This window comes from Thamnophis elegans, chromosome 3, assembly GCF_009769535.1.
Source record: "Thamnophis elegans isolate rThaEle1 chromosome 3, rThaEle1.pri, whole genome shotgun sequence".
Lineage (NCBI taxonomy): Eukaryota > Metazoa > Chordata > Lepidosauria > Squamata > Colubridae > Thamnophis > Thamnophis elegans.
The window spans coordinates 29,956,823-29,984,166 of record NC_045543.1 but is presented as its reverse complement, the minus strand read 5'-3'; the positions used below and the strand labels follow the sequence as shown (position 1 = coordinate 29,984,166).

Genomic DNA, 27,344 nt, shown 5'->3' with positions numbered 1-27,344 from the left:
TCTTAAGTTGTAGGTGGGTTATATTGTTTGCAGGATTCTAGCTCCAGAACACTGTATAAAACCACTATTCATAGTTGAACCATGGTGCTGGAGAGTGTTGGTCTAGGATGGGAAGGCTTCATTTTCAGCTATGGAAAGACACTTGTTATTCTACTAAATTACAACAGTTGCACAAATTTGTCTTGAGTAGAAATGTTGACAAGACCGACCCTGGGGTTTTTTTCAGAAGAAAGATGGGATTACTGATAGACTTTGTTTAACAACCATTGGAACCAAGCTATTCTGTAGCTAAGTGACACAGTCACTGAGACATCATGTGATTGTGATGGTCACTTCTGCCCCCATCTTTATGCAAGTTATCATGGATCATTAAGTGAGATGTCACATTATTGTGACATGCGAATTTACTGCCAGCTTCTTCATTGACTCAGCTTGTTAGAAGCCCGTTATGAAGTAGGCAAATGGAAATCATGTGACTGCATGCGTGCCAAAAAGTCCGATGATTGTTCATAAAGTTTCTTTTTCCAGCACCATTATAACTTTGAATGGTCACTAAACAAGTTTATCCCTATAGTGCAAAATTAGCTTTATGAATTCTTAATAATATGCTGTGGGTGTTTTGCTTGTCTCTAAAAGGTGATCCTGAGATACAGGCTGTTTTCATGCCTCTCCTTAGTCTCAAGATTTTCCCTTCTTGGCTGTCTTAAGTAGAGAGCAGCATGACTAACAATGCTTAACTCAAGACTTATTAGGAGCAAAGATATTATAGAAGGCTCTATTAAAGGTAGGCAGATTAAACAGTGGCTGTAATAGTGTAACAACAGAACAAGGAGAAAATAATAATTCAGGTATTTGTTGTGTGCTCATTAGTACCTTCAAAAGAAAACCCTTTCCTGTTAACAAATAAGCTATATCGGTTTTTGACACGGGAAGCTAACTCCTAAGGCAAATTATCTGGCCAATTAGCCTTTTTTATTTACATTTATTTATTACATATATAGGTCACTCATCTTGCTATCCAGAGCAACTTGGATAGCTATGGGGAAGATCCCTATGGAGGAAAAATAGCTTATTTATCTGTGTTTTATTAAGGTAGTTTGAGATAAAGTGCTGGCATTAGCAGACCCCCAAGAAGCTTGTTTTTTTAAAAAAAAAACAAGGCAACAATGGGAAAATATGTATAGTTCACTTTTGGAAGGCACACTGATCATGAACATTTGGGAATAAATTCTAGGACACTAACTGCAGAATAAAACCAGAGTAGAATTGGATTGTCTCCCTACACATCCACTGAAACTTTTGAACCCCCTTTTTTGTTTTCACCATGCACCCCTAACGAGCTGCTAGGCCAACAGCTACCATCTGGTAGAGTCTAGATGCAACTGCGGGTTTTTTTTTTTAACCATGGTCGGAGATTCCCTGTCCACTAGGCTTGTTCGCCTCCCCGGCAGTAGGAACTCTCCCGAGAAGGATGGTGCCACGAAACTAGGCTGGGCTTCAGCAGGGAGGTCCTGGTCTGGGAGAATCTGCAAGGCCGGACTTTGGCAGGAGGCGGCGTCTCCAGGCACGCCGTGCGAGGACCACAGCCTCCCGCTCGCCCTCAGCCCGGCCAGGCAGATAGAGGGTTAAGCCAGGCGGAGCCGAGCAGCCAGCCAGCCAGCCAGCCAGCCTGCGACAGCGGCGCCTGCGCAGGGTGGGGGTCGGGTTCTGGCCCCGGCCCGCCTTGCTCGCGAAGTTGTCCAGGGGCCGGAGAGAAGTTGGCGGCGCTGGGCGGAGGCAAGGGCGGTGCGGCCGGGCCGCTCGCTCGCTCGCGTCCCTGCCGGTCATGGCGTTCCGCAGGCGGGCGAAGAGCCACCCGCTCTTCAGCCAGGAGTTTCTCATCCACAACCACGCTGACATCGGCTTCTGCCTGGTGCTCTGCGTGTTGATCTCGCTTATGTTCGAGGTGAGCATCCCCTGCCGGGGGGATACCAGTCGTCTTCTCCTTGGGAAAAGGGGGTCCTCCTGCCGGGGTTCTACGGCTGCATGTTCTCACGATGAATGCTCCCCCTGGCTCTGTGGGCGGGAGGTATCAAGCGATTTCCTTCCACCGCGAGGGCTTTTGCCATTTCCTCTGTCTTTCCCGCTTGGGACATCTCCCTTTTCGCTTTCTTATCTCTCAATCACGCTCCCGGGTTCCATTCCTGGATGATGCGGTGTTAAACCAGAGAATTACACTGCTATTTATTCTTTCCGCTTGGGAGCCCTCCCGCCCCCTGGAGTTTAAACTTGGCTGCCTGGATTTGAAGATCTAGCCTGGAAATCCGCTTTGCATTCTGAGCCTTTCGCTCTCTTTATTCTCCGAACTTTCTCCCAAGCTTTAAATCTTTGTCCTCTCCTGATTCGGAGCCTTTCATGGAGAGCCAGACTTTCTAGGCAACTGCCATCAAGACCAAATCTTGATGGGTTGTCACTGTCAGCAGGAGGGCTTCTTGGGAAGTTTGTCCCTTCAGGGCTACGTCAGCAACGCTCTTCGCCTACCAAAGCAGACAGTGGAGTGACAGATCAGAGGAGCTGCCATCTTCCCCTTGGTTGGCTTGGGTTTGGCATGGTGGAGGTTACTGTTCCATGGTGAGTGGAAGAGCATCAGTTGTAAGGAACACCTGTTGTTAGCACCCAATGAATGAATTTAGCATTGCACTATGTCATGATGTGGTTTGTGATCCAACCTAGTTGCTGTGTTCTGTAAACCTTGGTTTATGGCTCAATATGCTGCATAAACCTAACTGTTACACTATAGCTTGAGCTGAGCCCCCTTTTGGATGGTGCAGATGACCATTTCCATGACTGATTCCCAGCCGGGGTGACTGAGCAAGCCATGTTGCTGCAACTGTAAAAATACAGCTAGTCTTCCTTTGCTTTGCTTTGCTTTGCTTCTTTTTCTCTAGAAGGCTGGGGGAGTAACATTTTGTCTACAGCATTCAGTCTCATGTACTGTGCCATTAGGGGGAGTGAAGGGACTGGCAGCAGCTTATTTTAGCCATCTCTGTTACTCCTAGGCCCATTTAGATAAACAAGCAGAAGAGACAGTTGCCAAGAACCTCTGATTCCGTTGACTTTTGGTCTTGGGTGAAAAGCGAACATAGGTCATGTTCGCACAACAAACTAATCACCAGAAGGGGACAACAAAGATGTATGCATTGTCACCTTGATAATCGGCATCAGATTATTAGAACCAGAATTGGTTCTGTTTTGAATTTTGGGGAAAAAACCCAAAAACAATTTGAAATCTTCTGGGCCTAGTAGTGAATAACTTTGCAGTGGGGGGGAGGCAGTTTAAGATGAGGTCACATAGCTATCCCTTAATGTTTTCAATTTACTGACTAAGCAGGTTGTGTGAACATAACTACCTACACATAGCCTTAGTGCCCAAAGAAGGAGAGAGGAAAGGGTGGCTTCTTTCAGGGCTCAGTTAAACCAGCATCCCCCAACCTTTTGGGAACCAGTTCCATGGAAAGAATAGATTGGAGGGGACATGGTTTTGCATACTGCCTGCATCCCACAGATGGAGTTTTGTTTGTTTGTGTGGCCCGGTTTCTGGCATGCTGTAGCTCGGTGCCAGTCCATAGACCAGGGGTTGGAGATCCCTGAGTTAAACAAATACAGACCACAGCTTTTCCCCCTTTGGAGGAAAAGTGGAGGGTGGAGGGTGGAGGAGAGGGATTGATTTGAGTCAAGCAAAGTCAGTGGAGATGCAGCAAGGAAGACCTGAGTCCACAGCATCCCACTCAGTCTTTCTCCCCTTTCCCTGAAAAACACAATTTGGAAGAGATTTATTCTTCCTGCCTTGCTGCCACGAGGAGAGGGTGTGCGGCAATAGAGGCAATTGCCTCCAATGCACAGTTGTCTACTCAAATAAGCAGCTGCTTCTCTCTCCTACCCATAGTACAGCTGTTAAGACTGGATAGAGTGTGTTGAGCCCTTCACATTGAACTACCAGAGAGAGGCAGCAGCTCTTCCTTCCACTATTTGGGAGGATATTAGGAGCCAGAATTAGGCAGAGTGTACTTGCGCTAAGGGCAAATAACTGATACAGATCTTTTTAAAGCTCTAATAACTCATCAAGATAAATTCATGGAATTGAGATGCGTTTAAATGTTTAATCGCTTTTTTCCTGTATCTCCACTACCCAGGGGCAATTTGAACCTGGTTCCTCCTCCCCTTAAGAGTTTTGCTGGATCAGGCCAACCAAGTCTAGCATTCTAGCCTCACCACAGTCAGTGCTTACCAGCAGGGCATCAGTACAATGACACTGTTCTGTTTATATTCTCTGACAACAGTTATTCAGAGGAAGTTAGACATGAGGACTAGTTGCCAATCAGGATGTGCATCAGATGCATCTGGAGCCAGGGTCTTGAGAAGCAATGAGATGACTACAGACGCATTCTCCCTTTAGAATATGGACAAACCTGAATCCGTTTTGTTGAGAATCCTGGCTATAGCTACATACTGTTCAGAATTGATCCTGAAATGAATGACTCCTATGCAAAAAAACAAAACAAAATTCTGTTGTTTATAATTTATGTGCAATACTCTGACAGGGAGGGACTGAAAGTATTAAGACTTATCCCAGCTTTCAGGCTATCTCCTTTATTCTTTTTTTTTAATTCTGTTCTCTAGCAAAGTGTAGAAGAGAGACTCATGCTGTAACAAGGGTCTGGCTGACTGCATTCCATTTTGGTGTATTCTCTCTATTCAGATCATCTTGTCCAGTCTAGTTTAGTCTGGCTAGCTGGGGAATTCTGGGAGTTGAAGTACAAACATGTTAAACTTGCTGAAATTATGAAATGCAGATTTAGGCTGGAAAAGATAGAAAATGCAATGTCATAGTAAGTTTTGTTTATCCATTTTTCATTTTTTCCCTTTTGACTTCTGTAATGGGTAATGCATGATAATTGTGCAACCTTAAAATTAAAAGAGGATTGATTTAAAAAAATCTGCCTGGAAGATCTGGATTTTTCTGATTTCTACCCTTTTCTATAACAACAGCTTTCTTTCTGTGACTCTTCATTAAGAGATATACAGTTGTTCCCAACTCTTCTCAATATTCTTTTACAAGCATCTCCCTGAGTTATCAACATCATATTTTGACTAGGCTTATTTTGCTCATTTTCCTACTCTACTCTTCATGGCATGTTACTTTAACCTTCCCTGCCTCTGTCTGAACATGGATTTATTTTAACTGATCTCCTCTGGATCTGCAGGAGATCAACATTATACATACAACAACATTACTATTATCCTTGTCTTCCATTAATTTTTCAATTTTGGCATCCCTGGAGGATTTTAAGAACATTGTTGATATGTGATCACTAGTAGCAAGCAACTGTGGCTGGCGTGTGCTTTTAGAACCTTTGTTCTATGTCTCATCATTTTTATTTATTATGAGAACAGAGATGTCAACAGCCTTACATTATCAAGATTATTATGGTTGAGTTCAGTTATTGGATCTTGTTATTTTATTGCTATCTAATGTACTTGGATCAGTCCTACTCAATATTCTTTGGAATCCGGAGAATTCTGAGAATGTTCTTTAGTAATGTAATATTTAGTAATGATCTTTAGATCAGTAATGCAGTAGAAATTGACTTAGATATTAATCACCTCCATAGCAATAGTATCCTACAATCTAAGGAATTGTATTCTATCATGTGCTGTTGTATAATACCAACAAGGACTAAAGAACATCCTTTTGGATTTTATGCCTTGCAACCTTTAATTGAGCCTCTTAGATTTTTTTAAACTGCAATATTATATATGAACAGATCATATAAAACAAAATTTCAAATAAAATTATTATATAAAATTGAATGAAATGAAAAATTATGCACAGCATTATTTTGAACTATTGGTTTTTAAAAACCTATTTAAAACTTTGCAGTCATGGGAGACAGTATTACACATCTGTAGAGTTACTAATAAAACCGTTCTGTCCCTTATATCTATATACCGTATTTTTCGGAGTATAAGACACTCTGGAGTATAAGACACATCAAGGTTTTGAAGAGGCAAATAAAAAAAACCTCTTTGCACTCTGCAGACCTCCCAAAACAACACGTTTTTCGTGAAAACAGGCACATTATTTTTCCAAAATAGGGCATGAATAGCCTTTACGAGGCTTGTAGAGTGCTCCTCGGGGGTGGGGAGGGTAAAAACGAGCAAAAAAATGGCCCATTTTTCACGAAAACTGGCCCATTTGTCAAAAAAAAGGACGTGGATAGCCTTTAGGGGGCTTATAGAGTGCTCCTGGGGGCTGGGGGAGGGTCAAAATGAGCAAAAAAGTGCCTATTTTTCGCTCATTTCTACCCTCCTCAGCCCCCAGGAGAACTCTGCAAGACTCCTAAAGACTATGCATGGACATTTTGGTAAAGGGGGCGGGGTTTCAGGAGGCAAAAAATGCTGTATTCAGTGTATAAGACTATATTTTCAGCCTTTTAAAAAAAAAATCTTATACGCCTTATACTCTGAAAAATACGGTACCTAATTTATTTGGCAGGAGGACATGGAAGCAAGATTAGGACTGATATGAATGAAAAGATTTATTTCAATAATCTGTCCCAAAAGCATGAAAGTAAAAGACATTATGTTTTAAGATAAAGAGTTGCTGGTCCACTGATACGATGTGTTCATGAGCTCTCTTTGATGCAATTAGATCTTTCTCGTCTTTTGCCTGTAAGACATTACTTTTCTTCTAGTGTATATTTATTAGATTTTTATCCTGCCTTACTTTTAAGGACGCGGTGGCTCAGTGGCTAAGACGCTGAGCTTGTCTATCAGAAAGATTGGCAGTTTGGCAGTTCGAATTCTTAGCACCGTGTAATAGAGTAAGCTCCCATTACTTGTTCCAGCTTCTGCCAACCTAGCAGTTTGAAAGCATGTAAAAATACAAGTAGAAAAAAATAGGAACCACCTTTGGTGGGAAGGTAACAGCATTCTGTGAGCCTTCGGCATTTAGTCATGCTGGCCACATGACCACGGAGATGTCTTCAGACAGCGCTGGCTCTTCAGCTTTGAAATGGAGATGAGCACCGCCCCCTAGAGTTGGGAACAACTAGCACATATATGCGAGGGGAACCTTTACTTTCACCTTACTTTAAGGGGCTTAAATTGGTCTATGCTACATTCTGTCTTCCTAGCTTTTCCCACAGGGACATTATGAGGTAGGATAGATTTACCGAGATGACTGCCTCTTGATCAGGGTTTTTGGGAGAGGGACAGACAGATATGAATTAACAAGTCCTGTGGCCTGAAAGTTTTTTGGGGGGGAACCCCACCCTCCATCCAAATCCATCAATCCCATAATATTATCAGCTTATATTTAGTTATATCAGAGACGGTATTGAATGGTTCAAACCATGAAACATGAGCCCTGTTTTTTCTTGTTTGGCTAAAAACCCAATATTTCCTGATTATGTCAATCTCTTTCCTTGAAATGATTAGAATAGTCACTTTACCGACAATATGTAGAGACACTATAGATTATATATAGACTCTATACAGAGACAGCAAAAGTGTGAGTGTATCATGCACAGAGGTAGAAATGTTTTAAAGCAACATATCAGCCACAAGAACACAGGAAAAATGTTAGAGTTTAAGGCCATAATTTTTTTTGCAGTTTTAGATTGTCTTGTCTATGCCCTTGAAGTGCGGTCTGGAGTCAGACACTTATCAACTCTCCACCACACTGTCAGCTCTCCACATGTAATCAACTTAGTTGTGGCTTGGAGGTAGATGTCTTGGATGCATGCATATTGTGGAAGTTGGAGCTGGCTCTTTTCTGGGTTGGCTGGGAGGATTTGCAAATCCAAGATGTATTTGCTTTATCCTTCCAAGAAAGAATGCTGATCCTTGTTGCAAGGATCCTTGTGGCACTGGTCCCATAGGTGTGCATGTTAGTACTTGATCTCCTTCTCATACCTGATGCCTTCCAAGTTCTGCTATGACTCCCAGCATTCTCTGGTTCATTGGAGGGAACCAAGTTGCCTGGGGTGAGGGATGTCTGCTCTATTTACTTGTTTGATTCATGGGAGTAGGGCATATGGATGATTGCCTTTTGCTTGTTAAAAAAAATGAAGGGGTCACTGACCCAGAAAGTGGCAGATGTCCTGGGAAAAGGCTTTTCCCCCCCAAATGGCTTCTTGTCATGTGGGCAAAAAGACCTATGGTGTGGATTACGCTACTACTATCACTTATGCAGGCTGGTAAAGTTGCAATTAAAATCCCTGGCTGTATAATAACTATATTTCTTCCCATACTCTGTATGCACAGGTAGGAAAGCTCTGGCAGACTAATTTTAATCTCTCAAATTTGTGTTGTTTGAAAAGCAGCAGATGCATTCTCTGGATCTATATTGACTCAGGTGGTCTTCTAAAGAAATGACTAACGGATTAAACTAAGATGTGTTTTTTTAAATCTTCATTCCACAAAAAAACCCAACCGTTTTCTGGGTTCATACAACTTGCTAAGCCAAAACCCAACCCAACCTGTACTGTAGTTTTGCATGAGATGCTCATTTTGTGAAATGAGAGTCACATTGACTTTGGGAAGAGAGCAAACATAGTGGATGAGGCCAGGAAATGCCTAGATCTCATGTTAATTTCAATGTATTTCCCTTTAAAGAGAAGTATTGTGGTGATACACACGTAACTGATTTCATAATTTCCCTCTTTCTGTTACTTGTCCCTAAGGCTTTCTGAAACTCAGGTTGTCTCCTTCTATGTTAGAGTGCAGTGTGACCTTAGCCTTGCCTTTTTCTTTTCTTTTTCCATTCCTTTTTCTTCCTCTTCATTTCTTATTTTGTTCTTCCTGGTGTTCCCCCCCCCCCCAGCCCAGGACACTCTTTTCATGTGGGAAGAAGGCCAGTACTACTGTAGATACAGGCTTGGCTTTAAGAAAGGCTGGCTTGCTTTACTTCCCAAATCATTTCCACCTCCTCCTCCTCCTCCTTTTGCTTCCCCGCTCCCTTCCAGCAACTTCTTTGTAAACCAAATGCACATTTCCCTCAGCCTTTTTTCCCTCTCATTTCCCTTCTTGAACTCCACTCTTGTCTGGTTCTAGTGCCGGTCCGCCTTTTGGGGCTATAGCTGGAAGGTTCCTTTTTGAACTTCAGACCATCCCAAATTCCATCTCTGAAACCAGATTTGGAGAGTTGTGAATGGAGACTTTCTCTCCCCCTCCTCTGCCTCACTGGGTCTCCTTCCAAGCGCTCTCTCCAGGCAGACCAAGGCCTTTTGCCTTTGCAGTGCTGCCACTTTGCACAGAAATGCCAGGAATGCTGAGCTCCGCCTTTCAACTTCCCAGCTTGCTGTCCCACTTGCTTTCCAGGCAAGGGAGGGGATATGGCTCTTGCGACACAAGCCTTCAGACTATCCTGGCTGGAGTCTGACTGTTTCTGCCAACAGTCCCTCTGCGAGAGGCTCAGTGGAGTCTGTGATTGAGAACTTGACAGTTAACATGCACACACACTCCTCCTGCCCGTCCCCCACCCTCCATCCCTTGCAGCTCAGTGCCACGTTTCAAAGCAAACTGAGGTGAGAAGGGAGGGGAAGAAACAGATGGCTTTAAGCTTGCAACTTGGAGAAATTTCTCTTCCCCCCCCCCTCTCTCTCCTTCCTCTCCTCTTCAGTTCCATTCCCTTGAATTAACCAATGGGCAGAAACATTAATGGTTTGAAAGGGGAGGGAAGAACAGGATCCTTTTAATTAGTGAGAAAACTGAGCTGGAAAAGATATTCATTCTAAAATCCTGTGCAGAAAACTATGTGAACTGTTTTTTTAAAAAAAGCATTAAGGATTCCAAAGGACCTTTTCTCTTTGTGAACTAGAATATTGATTAGTTTTGTCTTGTTTGCTTCTACTTGTACTAAAAGGAGGTAAATAAGTTTCATTATAAGAAATGTACAGTGATAAATCACATAATCAGTCAATGAAAGGTGCTATTGATCTTGTAACTGTTTAAGCAAAATTTAGTAGTTTGTTGATCTTGGAAGATTACCTCAGTTTAAACTAGCCAATAAGTCAGTTGGGTGAACTTCAGGAAAATACTGGGGTGATTCTCTTTTATTTCTGCTACATTAATTACTAACACTTAGCTTAAAATGAGTCAACCCCCCCCCCCCATCTGCAACATGAGAGATTACATAGAGAAATGAAAGTACCGTACATCTCATTTCAAGCTTCTCAATTCTGTAATGGCTGAATGTTGTCCTGCTCCTATATATGAGGAAATAAATCTTGCAAAATACTTTAAACAGAAAAAGTTGTGTAAAAGATAAATATTACTTATACTTTCCTTCTTTAAAACTGCACTATACATAAATGAAAACTCAAGGCTTCTCCAGATATTGGTTCTACCTTATCAGACTTCTCTGTTATTTTAATTGACTCTATTTGGAATCACAAAAATATTGTAAATGTCTAGAACTTTTGAGCCATACAGATAGATACCTTATGGAAGCAGAATTAATTCTACCTATATACACTTCAGTTCAACAGACCATTAATGTTATGTCTATTACTACCAAATGTCTGTTAAATTCAGATTTTTGATATTGCTGTCCATTTTACATAATTTCTGTGGCAACACAAATTAGTAGAAATGATACAGTTGTGCATTTGTTTAATTATTAAATATACACTGTATAATTTCCATCAATTTGTGTTGCTAAGTCCAATAGTGTAAATTGATAAAAATGATGCAAAACATTCATACTATTTTAGTTACAATTGACTTTGCCTGTTACAATATATCCAATATCTGCTAAATTGAGATCTGTGCACCAACAGTTTGTAATGCTTCCATCCCTGTCATCCAGTGGTGGGATATGATCAGTACGCCCTGGTACGGGCGTACCAGTGCCTGCTGGGAGCACCAGGTACCGTTCCGGTATGGCGCTCCAGAGGGTCCGCCCACCTGCCATCCTTACCTGTATTTGAACTGATTGGGGCTTCCACGCATGCGCACGGCGCATACGGCACCTGAGCAACACTCCGCCGAGCAGTTGGAATGTCACAGAGCATTGCGAGTGGTAAGTACACATGCACGTGCTGCGTGAATGTTGCACGCATGCATGTGGTGGATGCCCGGCCCCGTTGCCCCAGGATTCGGAACCCACCACTGCTGTCATCCTTTCAAAGAAGCAATGTCATAAAAAACACATTAAAAAAGTAAAAAATGCTAGGCCAAAGAAAAACATAAGAGTAATGCATACCAATATAATTTATTTTATTTCTTTAAAACTTTTGCCTTTGTAAATCGTCCTTTCCTTCACCGGCTATATGCACTATGAGTAGTCCTTAACATATGAGCACAATTGAGTCCAAAATTTCTGTTGCTAAGTGAGACATTGAGTTTTGCCTCATTTTATGACCTTTCTTTCCCCAGTTGTTAGGTGAATCACTGCAGTTGTTAAGTTAGTAACACAGTTGTTAAGTGAATCTGGCTTCCCTGTTGATTTTGCTTGTCTGAAGGTTGCAAAAAGCACACAATACTGCAACCATAAGGGTACAATTGGAATTTATTGTATATCTTTTATTTGTTATAAACGAAGAAATATAAAGGTAAAAAAACCAGGTTCTCCAGAAGTGTGGATGCGCAGTAATATTAGGTTTTTTTCCTTTTTCTTTTTTTCTTTCTTTTTTTCTGTATTTAGATGTATATGTCTATCAGGCGTGGGTTGCTGTCGGCATTACTGCTGGTTCGGTGCACGCAGAACATTAAAAAATAGGGGGGGGAATATGGCGCGCCGGCCGGGAAACCGGTACGGACGCATGGCAGGCCTGGGTCACTGCCAGTTCTGGCAACCCAGTCCGTCAAACCACTACCGGTTTAGCCAAACCGGTAAAACCCGTCTCTGATGTCTATGTTTGTATTATTTGCATTTAAATAATAATAATACTGCAACCGTCTTAAATGTGAGTCAGTTGCCAAGCTGAAATACAGGCAGTCCTGAACTTCTGAGAAGCAAAGTCTATGTGGAAGCCAGATTTACTTAACAGTTTGACTAATTTAACAACTACCGTGATTTGCTTAACAACTATGGCAAGGAAGGTTGTAAAATGTGGGCAAACTCACTTAAGAAAAGTTTTACTTAACGGAAATTTTGAGCTCAATTGTGGTTGTAAGTCGAGGACTATCTGTACTGATAAATTCTTGGGCTTTTTATTTTATAATGTTGTTTCAATAAAAAAATGGACACATCGTGTACTTCCGTCCTTATGGAATAATATACCAAATTATTGTGGAAAGGTCAGATCATAAATGTTTCTCTGCTGATTTTCTCTGCTGATTTGATTAATAAGATTTTTGTTTTCCATTATTGATTACATTAAAGGGCCTATGATCTATGCAAATATACATTTGACTGTGTGGTCACTACCTGACTACTGATAAGGTGATTGATATATAGTCTTCACTGGAAAAATTGCATAATTTGGAAGCTTTCCCGTCTCCAAGAATGATCACCTTATCGAAGTACTACTGGGGCAGCTCTCATGACAATGTGTATTTTTCCTGTCAGTATTTACTTTTGTGGCTTTTGTATTATTCTAGCAATCAAAACTAAATAAACTGAGCACTCAGGAATTCCCTGAGGCTGCCTTCATTGAACTGGATCTTTATTGATTATTGTCTTGCTTCTTCGTCTGTAGAGCTGTATAGCAGCAAAATATTCTTTATTTTGAACATAACTGTTCTTAACTCTGGATACCAAGAGTCTGTTTTCTTCTCTCCTTCAGGTTTATGGGATTTTGATCACTTCTGAGATTGCCCCAAGTATTACTTAATCTCCAGACCCTTCCCATGTTCTCTTCATAGGACAAATTCTGTTCTCCGCTTGGGTAGTGCTCTGGCTCCCTCCCCCTCTTGAGCAACCATTGTGCTTTGACCTTTGAGATAAAGACAGTCAATACAACTACTAAAGGCACAAATGAATAAAATTTATTTTATATAACCAGGGACAAACTCTTTATCATGTGATTCATTAAGCCCAAGGACACATTCCACACATGAGATGGTAGAACCTGCAAAATCTCTATTTCTGCTTCTGGTTCCAGGAAAGAAACTGCCATATGCTTGAGCTATTAATTTTGATAGCAGGTTATAATGACAGTAGAGTGAATTTTGCTCTTTTGGGGAAACAGTTATCAAAGGAGATCAGCCAAATGCAATCTTTTAACCACTTTGCTATCCCAAATATAGTGTACTGTAGTTTTAAATAAATAGATTAGGTATACATGTGATATAAATATAAATTTATATTTGTCAACACATATTCGAAAATAATAATTTTCCCCAGTCTGAAAGCATGTCTGAAACAGGCATGATCCCTTAATTTGGACTAAAGTTTTGCTCTAAAATCTAGAGTTTAAGAAAAAAGAATGTATATGATTTGAAGGAACTTCTCATACCTCTTCTTTTTGGCTGATGCTTTGGTTTTCTTGAAAACATCAAACATCTTTTATCTGATGAAAAGACAGAAGAATTTGAGAAGCATGAGGGAAAAAAGGCTGTGTTGTACAAAGGCTTTGTTTGTCTCAAGAGCATAGAAGTTCCCCAGAATCTCACTTTCTAACACCAGCTGAATGAAGATGTTTTATATTCTACAACATCCTTTCAACTACAAAATATTTCTCACATTGCCATTCAGGAAAATTCAGTATACATTATTGCAGCTAGTATTATTCTGTTTGAGTGTGGATCAAAACAACCTATTACTAGTATTAATGGCTACTAATGCTATTTCAAATAGCTGATTTAAAAATACTTCAATTATTTAAATAATTTCACGCAAAATTTGTTGGAATATTTCTAACTCATTCCACATAAGTAATGGGATTATATGATCACATACAATCTCCTCCCTCCCTCAGCTCTCCATTTCTATACCGCATGAATGAAAAGCAGTGCCTCCATGATGTCATCAACAGGTGCTGTTCTACAAGCTTTCATATGTTCTTTAGCTTAGATTCTTTTGCTTCAGTTGATGGTAAGTTGCTGTGAAAAAAGGTTGTGCTGCTATTGGCAAGAGGCCATAAAGGTGGCCTCTTTGCCAATGCCCAAAATATGGTCATGTGATAGTGGAGGAATAAATAGTGGAACTCAGGAACCAGGTTATAAGTAGCTTTGGGGTGGGGGTGTCTGTCATAACTTTGAATGGTTGCTAAACAAGGATTTCCTGTAGGTCAGTTTAGCCATTTCTGTCATTGTCACAATTCATTCATGCATTGTGGGCTTTTCAATACTCTTCCATTCTTTTGCATATAGTCATCTTTCCATGGTTACCATATACAAGATCAACCTTCCATGAACTTTTCTAAATTCATTATCCAAACGTCCCAGTCACTCATTGTCAAAAGGGCAGCAGAAAGTTGAGGAGGTGCCATGGCCTTGAATGCAGCAAGTAACAGAGTGAGCTGATAAGCTGGGAGGTTGAGCAAAGCAATTGGGACAGCCTTTCAGCTTCAAAATTAATGTTGTAGAATAGGGATGTACAAATTTCCCAAAATTTTATCATATTCTTCTCATTGTTCATTTGTGTTTGGATTTTTAGAGAAGTTGTATACATTAAGATTAATGTATGATAGCAAAACATTTAGGAACTCTCTTCCACTTTGGTTGGGCTATGTTAAGCAAAAAATGCTCTAACTGAATTCCACAGCCAGGCTGTGTTTCATCAAAGCATAGAGCAAAGCACAATTTTCACTTTGTGTACTGCCCAAGTGTCTAACTCCATGCACAACATTTTCCTTGTGTCTCAATGTTGGCTGAACTTCAGAAGATGTGGAGTAGCCTAGCAATATTAGAACCCTTTGACGTATGCTGAGAAATGACTGCTTTTTATTCAATTTGTGATGTTACTATTTTTTGAAACAGTCCATTGAAAAAATAAAAATATATAAGAAAGGCTAATAGTAGAAAATATTTAATTACAGAGTAGTTTTCAAAGAGAAATTTCTGACCTGATAAGTGTGTTGGACTAATGGATTGTTTTTCTCTTTTCTTTTCTTTTTTCTTCAAAGTATATGTATCTTATAGTTGACTGGCTGCAGCTGTGGGTCACTGTTTCAAGTCTCTTATCATGAGAAAGAATAATACTTTTGGAAGTGAAAAATAAACACAAGCAATTTAACCAAAAGGTTTCAATAAATATTAGTCATGTTTTTCTTTTGCAGTGCGTTCAAATGCGGCTGTGATCTTTGCTAGGAAAAAAAGTTTCAATTAATTTAAAGAAGTAAAGAAGATTAGGATCTTACTGCCACATTTTACTGCAGTACTGATAGCACCACTAAATTCCATTTTATGTATTGAACTCTGTTGTGCTAGGGAATGGGGATTCCAAAAGAATATGCAAACCCAGCAGAAATGAAACATGGAGGTGTACATGCAACCAGCACAAAGTGGCTGACATCTCATATGACCTTTGGGTTCTGTGCAAAACATCATCTAATCTCACAAATCATCAGTCATAGTGTCATTGCTCCCATTTTGTTTGACTCTATTTCCTAATCTATTTAAACCCCTCTATTAAAACAAATGTAAGTGCCAAATTCCATATCTAACCATAAGGCTCTGTCTTAGTTCCAGTACTCTTCAATATCTTCATAAATGACTTAGTTGAAGGAATAGAAGGAGAATTCATCAAATTTGCAAATGAGACTAAGCTTGCAGAAATAGCCAACACCCCAGAAGACAAGCTCAAGATCCAAAAATATATTGAACAAGAACATGAAATTTAATGTGGAGAAAAGCCAGGTTTTACACTTAAGCAGGAAAAACCAATGTTGCAAGTACAGATTAGGTGAAACCCTTTTCAAAAACAGTAACTGTGAGAGGGATCTTGGAGTCCTAGTGAACGATCACTTAAATATGAGCGAAGCAATCTGGAATTAAGGAGAAACTACCTGACAGTGAGAACAATTAACCAGTGGAACAGCTTGCCTTCAGAAGTTGTGGGTTTTTTTTATCACTGGAGATTTTTAAGTGACTGGACAGCTACTTGTTTGAAATGGCATAGGGTCCCCTGCTTGAGCAAGAGGTTGAACTAGACCTCCAAGGTCCCTTCCAGCTCTATTCTGATTTTGATTCTGATTCCTTCTTCACTCCTAGACGAGGTCCCTTCAATATCTGAGAGAATATGACCTTCCTCAGAGATGATCTTTTTTTCTTTCTAGTACCGGTAGATAGCTGAACCAACTAAATATTCTTTGAGTGAAATGCTTTGTACAAAAATGCTGTCTTAAAGTTATGCTTTTTTATCCTTCCTTTGGTTTAAAAAAGCATTTCTGACTATCTAAACTTGCTAGTTTCTTGTATTTCCTTCCGTTCCTTTCCAAATTGATGAAAGCTATGAAACTTTTAGCCTGGGTACACACAACGTGGTAGTGTCTCATTTGCCCCATCCAGCAGGGTCATTAAGAAAGAATGATGAGAGTTTAGTTTAACATTTAGATGATATAAATTTCCTCTTCTTGTAGTAGCCACTAGGCAATAGATAAAACAAATCTCTTTCCTGCTGAAAGCTGTTTCTTATGTTTGCATTTTTCTTCTGTTGTGCCATTTGTTCCATAATTTTCAACATGTGGAAGTCAACATTTCCTTATCAGTAATGTCACAAGTCTTGTTCTCCCAAAACTGGCTTTATTCCCTGAATAAAGGAAGCTTGAACGAATATAGGAAGCTGAGGCTCTATTTACAGAAAACTGTGACCTTCAATCACATTTCTATATATGGTCCAAATATGTAGATCAGTCTTTCTTCTGTCTAGACACCTTCCAGATGTATGGAGTTCAACTGCTGGAATTTGAGCTATGATGATGCTGGCAGAGAAGTTCCGGGTGTTGAACCCTCTTGAGCAGGAGTCTCCAACCTTGGCAATTTCTAAGACATTTGGACTTCAACTCCCAGAATTCCTCAGCCAGCTTGTTGCCTGAGGAATTCTGGGAGCTAAAGTCCACAAATCTTAAAGTTGCCAAGGTAGGAGACCCATGTTCTTGCCCAAGTGGGGCAGTTCTTGTGTACCTGATAAGAATGTGCCCACAAATTTGGGCAGTTGAGCAAATATCACTTGTAGAATTTTCTCCACTTGTTTGGGAGCAAATTTGTTTATGGATTTTCCTTGGCAGTTTAAATCCAGTTGAAACTAATGAAATTGCAGTCACACTTAGGACTGTAATAGAATTGTGACCAGACCCAGTTTTATAACTTTCTATGGCATTTCTTAAGTGCACATCGTGGTTGTTAAGTGAATGCCATTGCAGTAAAATGGACACATTGTTTGCTATGGGACATTTTTGCCAAAAACAGGAGAAAATGTCAATTTTCAGCAAAAAATAAATAAATCATAAAGCGTGGTCATGTGACCATGGAGAACATCCATTGGAACTTCAGAACTGGATTGTAAGTACCTTTTGCAGAGTCCATTGTAACGTTGAATGGCCACCAAGTTACCAGTCATAAGTTGAGGACTACCTGTAAGGGCCTGAAAGCCTGGTTCTACAAGTTGGCTTGGGGCACCAACAGGGGAGTATTACACTGGAGATGATTGATGAATTATGATAAAATCCCATCTCCCCCTCTCCACAGCATCCTTCTTCCCCCCTCCCCATCTGTTAAATGCAGCTTCACTTGGATTGTAATTTTTATTAATATTTGAAATATTTTATCTTTTATGGTTTTATTGCTTTTAAAGTTGTAAGTTGCCCAGAATTGTTTTCAAGCAAGATGGGCAGCAAACAGATTTAAACAAACAAACAAACAAACAAATAATACTGACCTTATGGTTTAGTTTGCACCCTGAGTTGGGCTTAATCAGGGTTTAGTTATTCAAGATTTTGACTGAAGTGAGAGCTATGGCTTTTCTTGACCCACACTGAGAAAACACAATTAGTTATAATTACTTAATTTTTAACTGAATGAGATAAAAATTGTAAGCACATAGGATGATGAGACCAGTTCAATTGTAAAGGGAAAGGCGCAAGTTTGTTTCAAAACTCCTTTGAATCTGTTCCCGTCTCCTTGTAAAAAGGTTGGTACTTGAAACTTTGAAGTAAGAATTATATTTACAAGTGCAATTCCATCTTTTAGGGATAAGCTTCAAACATTTCACACAACAAAATTATCATTTGCAAGCAAGCATTTTTTGGCTGAGGATGGCCCATAAATACTGGTACTATTTATCTAAAGCAAATGTTTTGTTTTGTGATTAGTTCTTTTCAGAGACATTTACTTGGCAGGTTTGTAGTCTCATTATCTTTCTTCAAACAGAGTTTGGCCAGTATTCTCTCCATATACTATGTTATTTTCACTTTCTAAGTCTCTTCTTTGATCCAAGGCTACATTCAGATCTCTTGTGTCGAATCTGTATGGTTGTAAGCATAATAATTTATCTTTCTTAACATTTGTTATCTCCCAGATTCGAAGTCAGGTAGGTGAAGTCTGGAGAATGTATTTGTGTCCTGGAGATATGTTTATTAATGAAGTGCAGCCATCAGGAATTTGGAAACTTGTAGTTATCTGTTGAACTACATTCCAGACCTTCGGGGAGTAATGGGAATACTTGGTTAATATTGCCAGGATAGCTAATCCCTTCCAATAAATATTATAATGTTTCTTTGATTGTTTAAATTTTGCAGGAGGATAAAGGATACAATTAGTAAACGGGATGTCTTCTTGTACATACATGAAATGTAATTAAATATAATAGTTTAAATCAATTTCAGAGATGATTTAATTTAATTAAAGTGCTTCTGTGATTAACTAAAATTAGATAAGCGGTTTACAAACTTTTCAGTCAATAATTTTTATGCATCTATAACAAAGAAACTAATTTAACATCTATTAAATTTTTAATAAATTGGTATTCAGAATTTACCACAAGTTTTCAACAATAATTATAAATTCAGGTGATGTACAATGATGAGAAACTCAGATTATCAGACCAGTGGTCCTTGTAGTAATCAATTCTTCTAATATTCATAAATATATCATGCTAGGTTTAAAATGCATGTATTTCAGAGACTTTTATATAAAGAGATCTATATTCCACCTATAGGTAAATCATATTCCACACATAGCTAATATTTTGTAGTTCCAGGCCCAAAGCTAGTTTCTAAGACAGAGCCAGTCTTATATGATACATTAATTATTTGTATAGAGCAGCAAACTACATACTGAAGAGGTCATGTTCAGTTGTTATTCTTCAGACATTCCTAAAGGTTAGAGTGGTGGAGGACAGAGAACTCAAGGTTGTAAAAACATTTCTTAATCTCTATAGTTCAAGGAATCTACAGTATATTATTTCAGATGTCAACATAAAATCCTGAAGGCTAAAGTTATATTTTGTTTCTACTACATGTAGTCCTTGACTTACAAGTGGTTACGATGACCCCCTCCCAAAAGACAATTATGACCTACATTCAAAGATGCAATGCCTTACATGATTGCATTTGGGGCACTCAGCAATTGGCCCACATTTATGTCTTAAGTTTGAAGCATCCCACTGTCACATGAGCACAATTAATGATATTTCTTGCCAGAAATCGCTGTTTATTTCTGGTTTCTGGCCAAAAGAAGGAGGAGGAGAAGGAGGAGGAGGCACCCCGAGGACAAATGTGTTCACTTTTTGACCATGGTGTTTGCTTAACAACTGCCGCAAAAAAAGGTCATAAAATTGGGCATAGTCGAGTGATGACCTGCTTAACGATCAGCACAACTTACAATTGTAATTCCAGGCTCATTACGGTTGTAAAGCAAGGACTGCATATGTATGTATGCATGCATGTGTGTAAGTATATGTATATATAAAAGTTGATCATTTGTAGGTTTCATTATAACAGTTCTCTTTCAGGAAAGCTTTTAAGGCCACTTGAGAATCTGGTTTAGCCTGAAAGGATGCTTGACTGATAGAGGAGAAGAATTGTCATTATGATACTGGAATGAAGCAAGCTAATCCAGAAATGTACTTTATCTTCACAGGTTACAGCCAAGACTGCCTTCTTGTTCATCTTACCTCAGTATAATGTCAGTGTGCTGACAGCAGGTAATAGTATTTAGTCTACTGAATTGAAAACCTCTGCCTGGTAGTCAGCATGCTTGGGTTTCACTAAACACAAAACCACAAACTGGCTTTCTATTAATTGTGGAGTAAAGTGTCTTTACTGTGCATCTAACAGGCAAACATAAACATTCACATGCTGACACGTATAGATATGCACAAACATACAGAACCAAGAAACTTAAAATAAAAATATTTTCATATGTATAATATAATCAGCCTTCCAGATGTGCTGGAACTACTTATCCCCTAGTCCCCAACATAGTAGCTTCTAAACAATGAAGCCTTCATGTGTACCACAGATAATGAGTACTGTAGTCATTTCCTCTATAAATCTTGTAAAGTGATCTAACATAGGGCCCAAGTTAGTAAATTTTGTAAAAAAATATAAAAAAAGAGATTTGAATGCATCTGTTCAGTGTCTAATAGCAGTTCAGTCTAGAATGAGTCACAATTCCTATCTAGCACAGATAATGAGTACAACATTATCTAACAGTACAACGTAACAGATTGACAACAAATATATGTGCCCGCAGATCTATGCAGGTAATCCTAGACTTACAACCACAGTTGAGCCCAAAATTTATGTTCCAGGGAAGACACTTTTAAGTGAGTTTTGCCCCATTTTACAACTTTTCTTAAGTGCAGCTGAGTTCCCCATTGACTTTGCTTCTCAGAAGGTCGCAAAAGCTGATCACATGACCCTGGGACATAGCAACCCTCATCAATACATGCCAATTGCCAAGTGTCTGAATTTTGATCACATGACCACAGATATCTTGCCACAGTCATAAGTGTAAAAAATGGTCATAAATCACTTTTTTTAATGCCATTGTAACTTTGAGTGGTCAGTAAGCAGTAGTTGTAAGTTGACGACTTACCTATACATACAAATACTTGTAGATAACTTGAATGATCCAATGAGTTTTCATTTTGAACTAGTGGGAGCACATGGCAAACCTGTGTACGTTTCTGGTACCTGTGTACCTTTGGCTATGCAGCCTATGTACATTTGGCTATGTAGCCAAATGGATTAATATTCACAGGTTTAATTTCTGTGTCTAGCCATTATAAGACTCTCTCTTTCCTTCTTCGGTTCTGCTTCTTGGTATCTGCCTTGAAAAGCCTTGGTTCCTAAATGGTTTCTCAGCTTATTTTTTTGATTTTGATCTGTTCCCCCCACCCCCCAAACTCCCTGTTTCCTTTCCTTTAGATGGTGAAATTGTTCTTTATCACTACGGGCTGAAGGATTTGGTGACAATCCTCTTCTACATCTTCATAGCAATCATTCTGCATGCTGTGGTGCAGGAATATGCACTGGATGTAAGTCTTACCTCGGGCTCCATAGAAAACCTAAGGTGCATAAATGTTTGGCACAAACCTCCCCTTCCCTCATCTTTCTAATCCTGTGTTATAACTGAGATTGTAAAGTAACTTTAAAGTTTTCATTTTGCATTGAACTTTATTGAAACCTGAGGTGGGCAGATGTAAATTCCCCCCTTCTTGAATTACATAAACTGTTCTTTTAACCTATGGGGTCTTTGGATCTTTTCCTTTTTTCCTTCCTTTCATTTTCCTTGCCTGGAAAGTCAGTTTTCTCTTTAGGCATGTTCCTTCTTGTTGGAGGGAGTGGGAAAGCTTTTCCTCTCTCCCCCACTTCATATGGTGGGTGGGAGAGAATTTCTGGTCACAGCTGGTATTTGCAGTGTCCTGTTTTCTCCATCCTGTCCATGCAAAGATAGCTTGTTTGGTTAAAGGGAGGCAAAGACCTTTGTGAACTGCTCCAAGCATCTTCTGGTATGTTTGGTTACAGTTTAGAGGCAATTCTAAAATATACAGCAGCTTCTGCTTATTTTCAAGTGAAAGAGAGTTGCCACTGTCACCCATGATGAACATGCCTATCTTTGCCCCCTTGTCCAAAATCCTGCATAAGATTCTGTCCCTGTCTCGGGAAGCCTGGGATGAATAAAAGGGGAATCCTGTTTCATTTTGCATGGAAGGAGAATGACCAGCAGCAATAATAGATGCTGAATCATAATCCAGGTCAAAATGTTAGATCCCATTTAGTTCTCCAGGTTCTTTACTTCATTTTCTTGAGCTAGTGTGCTGCATACCAGTCAAGCTCTGTTCATGATTCTTCCTTGCCTTTTTCCTGGGTAGTGGGGTGGAATGTTTGTATTTTTCTCCCTGCTTTTATTGATTTCTTCTTTTTTCCTAGAAAATTAACCGTCGACTTCATCTTTCCAAAATCAAGCACAGCAAGTTCAATGAATCTGGGCAACTGGTAGCATTTCATGTTGCCTCTATGGTTTGGTGCTTATATGTAATAATAACAGTAAGTTACTTTAATCTATTCTTCCTTCCTTCCCACTCCCCATTTCCTCCTCTCCCCTCCCCTCCCCCTTGTAGAAACTGTGCTAGTAAGACTTAGTGCTACTACACACATTCTTTCTGCATTAGTGGCTGTTAATTTATGCAGAAAAAGAATGTGACAAGCTGTAATCTATATAAGTTTTAAAGACATGATTAGAAAAGAACTGAATTTTCATCTTTCAAAACGTTAATCAGAAAATGAATAATTTATAAAAACAATATAATGATGTATTGATTGAAGGAGTTCTTCATAGCCAGCGAAAATATTCCAGATCTGTAGGTCTTTTGTTCAGTAGTTACTGCTTGACTTTTTCCCCTAGTATCAAATATGGTATTTTAGACCTAAATTTAGCTTGCAGTAAATGTCAAAAATCCTTAGCAGAACTTTTTCTGAATGAGGATTTGCATGAGACTATACAGTACAGAGGCTTAAATAATCATCTTTGTCAGAACAGTGATGAATTTGAGGAGAATGTCCATCTTCTGCATGGAGTTTGGTTTTATTTACCCAATTAAATTTAGGCACCACCCAAATCCAAATTAACTCTGCATAGCTCACAATATAAGCTTTTTCAGATGTTGGAAGCAGACGTATTTTCATTTTGTTACATCAACATTAAACATTTTTGGCAACAGTGATTGTACTTTGTGGAATGTATCAGGAGCTATAGGACATGGCTGGAGAAAGTAGAAAAGCAAAGTAGAGGGTAGAGAATAAGTTCAGGGGTGGGTTCCTGTACCAGTTAGTACCAGTTCGCTTCACACGCGCTTTGCTATTTAATGGAAAATAGCTACCAAGACATGTGCACAAAAAGCCAGTTATTCTGTAAGACATGGTGTCAGCGTTCCAAATATCATGCAGAATTAAATCAGAGTCGAAGGCAAAACTATGCTTAAAGTTCCAATTTAATAAGGCAGGCATGTTGGCATTGTGCTATGGAATCCCAATTCTGGACGTTACATCAAGATCCCACCCAGTTAAAAGTTCATGATCTTGTCCCCACACCCACAGTCCATCACATGGTCCAAGCTTCTTCTTCCACGCCAGCACCTACGCCCAACTGCTTCCGATCAGGTGCAAAAGTTTGGGAGACAAAGGATGACCTTGAGCTTCCAGAAAGGAATTTTTTATTTTAAAAACAACACATTCTACCCCTTGCTAATTCCCCCCCTTAATGAGAGTGTGGCAGGCCAAAGATTCTTAAAGGAACCGCTGCAGGTCTGACACGTGGTCCAGAAATATTGAAAGAAGTACCACAATTTATATTATGCATGCTTCCAATTTGGATAAGGCAGTTGCAGCTATCACAGGAAAAAGACAACTATAAAAATAAATTTTGCCAGTGATAAATGAGAACAAAAGAGAAAAAGGAAGCGAAAGCAGAGCATTTTTATTCTTTAAATAAAGTGCCCTTCTATTAATCCCAGCTCATGAGATGTGTCCATGAGTTTTCTTGGTAATAGTGTAGAAGTGGCTGGTCATTAATACTTCCTAGAATGTGTTCTTCATTTCCCTATCTCCCCTACAGCTGTAGGATTTTCTTTGATCTTGCATCTCAATACTAATCAGGTTCAAATCAAACCTGCTTCACTTTTCAAGATGAGCCAAGATTAGCTGTATGCTGCTATAGCTATCAAATTGATGCAGCTGCCCATCTCACAAATGTGACTCTGGGTAGCATGCAATCATGTGACTCCAGGACACAGTGACATAATTGAGACTAGTTACTAAGTGCCAGAATCATGATGACCTTGGGAATACTATTCCCAGCTGCAATTATGAAGACCTGTTATACATTCTCCTCATTCAGTGCCATCATAATTTTGAACAGTTGCTGAATGAGTAATGTTGAATGAAGACTACCTGTATACTTTGATGAGTTAGTTGAGTTTGATTTTTACAGCTGAAGATTCAGCTGAAGACAATGAAAAGAGATGGCCCTGGCCTCTCTTACCAGTCTTGTTTGCAGCCAAATGAATGATAAAAATTGATATTTATTGGTAAAGCGATCAAGTGGTGAGCAAACTTGCGAACCTCAAATAGGTCTGCTTTCTTCTCTTAATTTCTCACTAATTATTTGATGCTGTGTATACACTGGCAAGTTAAATATTTTTGGCAAGGAAAACCACTTTAAAAGCAGCTATTATTACAGTTATTACAGTGCATTTATTATCATCATTCTATTTCTTGTTGATTTAATTAGTTGAAGCAATGCTTTTGAGAGGAACAACTGAGCTTCCAAAAGTCCTTTTCAAAATGAAGGAGGTGGGAGTGTCTGTTCCATTGCTTCCATTTCTCACACCTTCCAGTCCATCTGCCTTGAAAGCAAACAGGCTGAATGACTTTAATTTGTGGCTTTTGTAAATCAAGCTTTTCCCTTTCTGCACTTCCCACATGCCACCCTTTTATTTCTTGATGTCTTAACTAGGGCCTCTTGTTGCCTAAGAAATTGGCTAAAGCTGTTATTTTGCAAGTTATAGAGTCATAATATTAGAAATTGGAATTGCTTCTGGGGTCGTACATTTAGTTCTCAGCAGATGGGTTTCTGGATAATTTAGTGTCTAGAATCTAGATTTCCAATCTATTTTGGGTTTTCTCCCCCCTGTTTTTGTTCTACACTGTGTTTATAGCCTGTATTTATAGGGTAGAAAGAGTTTAGCTCCTACTATGCTTTCTAAGAACAGAATAATAAGAGTGTGTGAATCTTCTGCTATATGAAACTGTTGGTTTTTCTATTCCCATTTTCTCTTTTTCCAAGCAGATATATGATGCTGCTCAAAAATAGGGCTTACAATTAGCAGCCATCTCCTTTGTTTGTTCCCAATGGTAATCTGTTAGAAAAATGCTACTGTGACAGTCTTATTTGCTATCAGAACAAATGATTGATGATCACACAATTAATAAAAACTGCTTTATTCCTTCCTGTTTGATTGGATTACTTTTTCTAGCACCTGTATTATTAATTTACACAATGGTCTTAAAAATGATGCCTGAAGGTACCAGTGTCCCTTCAAACCTCTTTCTTGGGCCTACCAGATTTCCAATCCACCTGTACAGTTAGAATCCAACCAAGATGGATTCACTTTTCCCATTTTTTTAAAACAAATTGACTTTACTTTTAAACCATTCAATAATAGGAATTATCTGGGCTCTCAAAGAATGGCTAGACTCCTCCCCTTTGCAGAAGGCTCTTTAGTTTTTGATACATAAATTGACAGCCACTTGGATATCAACGGGAATATTATCTGAATTAAGCAACAATTGGTTCTGAGGACAACAGCTAGTTCCATCTTGCCTCCTCTTCCTTCAGCTTCGCCAACATACTGGACTCTCGTTCTGGATCTTGCCTTTGGGATTCCCAGAATTGCCTTGATCCCTTGTCACAGTAATGGCAAAAAGAGGGCAGCCAGAAAGGGAGCCCACATAAGCAGCCCAGCCTACTGCTAGAGACCACAAGTTCTCTCACCTGAGTCTGTGTGCCTCTGCCTCTAAGGAAAAGGGAGAATTTAAGAACCAGTTCATAAGAACCAATCCAAAACATCTAGATGGATTATCAGGATTGCTGATGATTACTATATCATGAGCCACAAGAATTTGTGTCAGCAAAGATGGCTGCTGATGTATGTGTCTTCCTCTGATTTTCTTCCTCTCTCCAGGAAGGATACTTATCAAACCCTAAAAGTCTGTGGGAAAGCTACCCTCATGTTCATCTCCCGTAAGTATTTAATGTTTTGGTATTTTTTATTTCTACCCTTCAAGAGAGCATAACCATTGTACAACTGAACAAAACCACTTCCTTCCTCTTGGTTATCTGAGGTCAGCAGTGAGTAATGGTGGCAAAAACAGGGCATTCAGGGCTTCAGAGCTTCTAAAGCAATCTCATAGCTCCCTCCTGTGAACAATCCCAAGATTGCAAGCACAAACCTAGCAAGCAGTTTCTTAATATGCTTCTTAATTGCCCTCCAAGAATTTGTCATGCTTTATATGTCAACTCCAAGGGGGAAAGGGTTCCAATTAAGAATTTTATTTTATAGTGCAAGCAAAGAACTTTGCAGGTGTTGTCTTCCAGTTGTAATCCTCCCTTGTTTAGTTATTACTCTGGTAACTTTTTCTGGTGATTATTTTACCAGAAACCAAGATCCATATCATGCATTACATTTTTCCAAAACAGATTACTGTGCATGAAAAGAAGAGAGAAATGTATACTTCCCTGTGTGTTGCCTAGTTCAGAAATAAATGTCTATGGTTTAACAGACATCTCTATCCATGTGCCTTTCATTAAATCCTAAAATTCAGGGAGCCACATTGCCCTCAACCATATCTGAAGCTCTTACTATTTCTCCTTATATTTCAAGGATTTTTAAATATTTTAAAAAGACTTCAATCTTTATTTTGTGGGTAGAGACAGCAGCAAAAAAAGCTACTAGTATTTAAAGTTGTTACTTGGCATTCCACAGATAGGTAGAAAGATTTTAACTTGTTCAGAAGATTTTCAGAACAGAAAATAAAAGTAAGATCTTCCTAGACTGATGACTCTTGGCTAGCACTTATCTCTGGCACATAGATATCTTTCATTATTCCTACTGCTAAATATTATTAATATGCTTGGTTGCCACCTGATTCTACATGCATATCCTTTGGATACAGTGTGTGTTTTGAGACAGTGATTATATTTAGCCCAGGATTCCTAAAGTTTCTACCCTATAAGGAACTAAACAATTGCATTGAATGAAAATTGGACTGCCACTAATGATGTAATTCCTGTTTATGATGTCTAGCAAAAGCTCATGCCCATTACATAGGTACACACCAGCTCAAGAATGAAACTTGCATCATTTCCTGGAGAAAGCATACTAAGATAATGTATGTGCTTCTCTGTAT

The 27,344-nt window shown here is 39.3% G+C and overlaps 1 protein-coding gene across 2 annotated transcripts in view; it reads left to right on the top strand.

Moving 5' to 3' along the window:
• Nucleotides 1-1,681: 1,681 nt before the first annotated feature.
• TRAM2 (translocation associated membrane protein 2) overlaps nt 1,682-27,344 on the top strand; it is a 36,692-nt gene continuing 11,029 nt past the window's right edge. Inside the window, exons 1-5 of one of the 2 annotated variants that reach the window (XM_032214632.1) lie at nt 1,682-1,945; nt 20,011-20,074; nt 21,303-21,412; nt 22,308-22,424; nt 26,120-26,178. In XM_032214632.1, coding sequence (XP_032070523.1) covers nt 1,826-1,945; nt 20,011-20,074; nt 21,303-21,412; nt 22,308-22,424; nt 26,120-26,178 — 470 coding nt within the window. In that variant the 5' untranslated portion in view covers nt 1,682-1,825. Of the gene's footprint in view, nt 1,946-2,448; nt 2,611-20,010; nt 20,075-21,302; nt 21,413-22,307; nt 22,425-26,119; nt 26,179-27,344 lie in introns of those variants that run through there. The other variant, XM_032214633.1, reaches the window with a different exon arrangement.